Source organism: Actinia tenebrosa, unplaced genomic scaffold (assembly GCF_029948245.1).
Source record: "Actinia tenebrosa isolate PJP-AT-01 unplaced genomic scaffold, QUT_ActTen_1.0 PGA_scaffold12__29_contigs__length_12842862, whole genome shotgun sequence".
In the NCBI taxonomy this organism is placed as follows: domain Eukaryota; kingdom Metazoa; phylum Cnidaria; class Anthozoa; order Actiniaria; family Actiniidae; genus Actinia; species Actinia tenebrosa.
The window spans coordinates 275171-276796 of record NW_028292572.1 but is presented as its reverse complement, the minus strand read 5'-3'; the positions used below and the strand labels follow the sequence as shown (position 1 = coordinate 276796).

Genomic DNA, 1626 nt, shown 5'->3' with positions numbered 1-1626 from the left:
AGGACTTATGAGTTGCGGCTCGTCGCTCTCGAAGAATTCGCTCTAAGCAACGGAGACGATGCTGTTCTTTTTGGGCCAAAAAGGCCATTTTTGGCCGCAACAATACAGACGTTCATGCTTAAGTACAATGCTATGTATTACAACAAAAGATAAGTGGGGTCAATCGCGGTTTGTGTTGTGTTAGTGGTATGGTCTTTGGTCCTATTGGTTGTCATATCCTGTCTATGGATGACGTCATGATTCTACATACGGGACATGACAGGGAGGATTGAGTGTAATGGCGGACCGCCATGTGTTCCTTGTTGTGTTAAATAAAAGCAGTAGTTAATCCTTATTTCCGACTCTAAGTTACAACATAAATTGGCGACGAGGACGGGATCCAAAGAGGAACCAGTGTAGTGATCTGTAAGGGAAATTACAGCGCTAAGGAATTTAAAATCCAGAGGAAATTCGTCGAGGGAAGTCATGGCGGCGGTGTACGGTAGCCTAAACAAGTTCGATCCCAACGCACTGACATGGGAGGATTATATCGAAGTAATGGGCCATTATTTCAGAGCCAACGACATCAAGGATGAAGATAAAAAGAGGGCTATATTGCTGGCAACAGCAGGAGAAAAAGCCTATGCCTTGATAAAAAGTCTTTGTCATCCAACATCTCCTGCCGAGAAGTCATTCAAGGAAATAGTCAAACTGGTCCAGGACCATCGCACGCCGAAACCGTCAGAGATTGTACAGAGGTACAAGTTTCACACTCGGATGAGGAAAGAAGGGGAAACAGTACACGAATATGTGGCAGAATTGCGAAGCCTGAGTAAGTACTGTAATTTCGGTGATACCCTTAATACCATGTTGAGAGACAAACTAGTAGTGGGGGTGAATGATGACCAGATCCAAAAGAAACTCCTGGGTGAGACAACTCTATCCTTCGAAAAGGCCATGAGCATAGCTATAGCTATGGAGACCACAAGCAGAGATTTACAGGAGTTACATAAGGTTAGCCTTAATACCCCAGGTGCTACCCCAAGTGTTAATGTCAATAAAATGTATGGTAGGGGTGCCAAAGGTCAGGATTCTCCTCAAGGCAAGAAAGAAAAACCTAGTAGTAGAGATGAGAAATCAGGTAAAGAATGTTTCCGGTGTGGGGGCTCACACCCCCCCTTTAAATGCCCATTTAAGAATGAACAGTGTTTTTCCTGTAAAAGGAGGGGGCACACAAAGGCCATGTGTCGGGAGAGACACAGATCCAGGAACTGTAGCCTAGTAGAAGAAGAGGACCTAGAGTTTGAGGACCCAGGAATTGAGGAAAACATGAATCACAGTGATACCAAGGGGAAACCCATCATAGTTGTGGTAGAAATGCAACCCCTTTTGCACCCTTGGAGTTTGAGCTAGGCACTGGGTGCCCGGTCACCTTGATAGATGAAGAAACAATCAAGGGCATGTTTGGAGGGAAGGTACCTAAATTACAGCCATCGCCATTAAGGCTCAAGTCGTACACAGGTCAGAGAGTAAATGTATTGGGAACAGTTGCCCTAGAGCTAAAGTACAATGGTCAAGTAAGAAAAGCTGAAGCTCATGTTACCAAGGGGGGAGGCCCACTGCTTTTAGGAAGAGACATTATACAGG

The 1626-nt window shown here is 45.0% G+C and overlaps 1 protein-coding gene across 1 annotated transcript; it reads left to right on the top strand.

The window, feature by feature from the left end:
- The first annotated feature begins 465 nt into the window (after window positions 1-465).
- Window positions 466-1392, top strand: LOC148911890 (uncharacterized). Its single transcript, XM_089028338.1, has one exon. The coding sequence runs from the start codon at window positions 466-468 to the stop codon at window positions 1390-1392; it is 927 nt and encodes a 308-aa protein (XP_088884464.1).
- The last annotated feature ends 234 nt before the right edge of the window (window positions 1393-1626 follow it).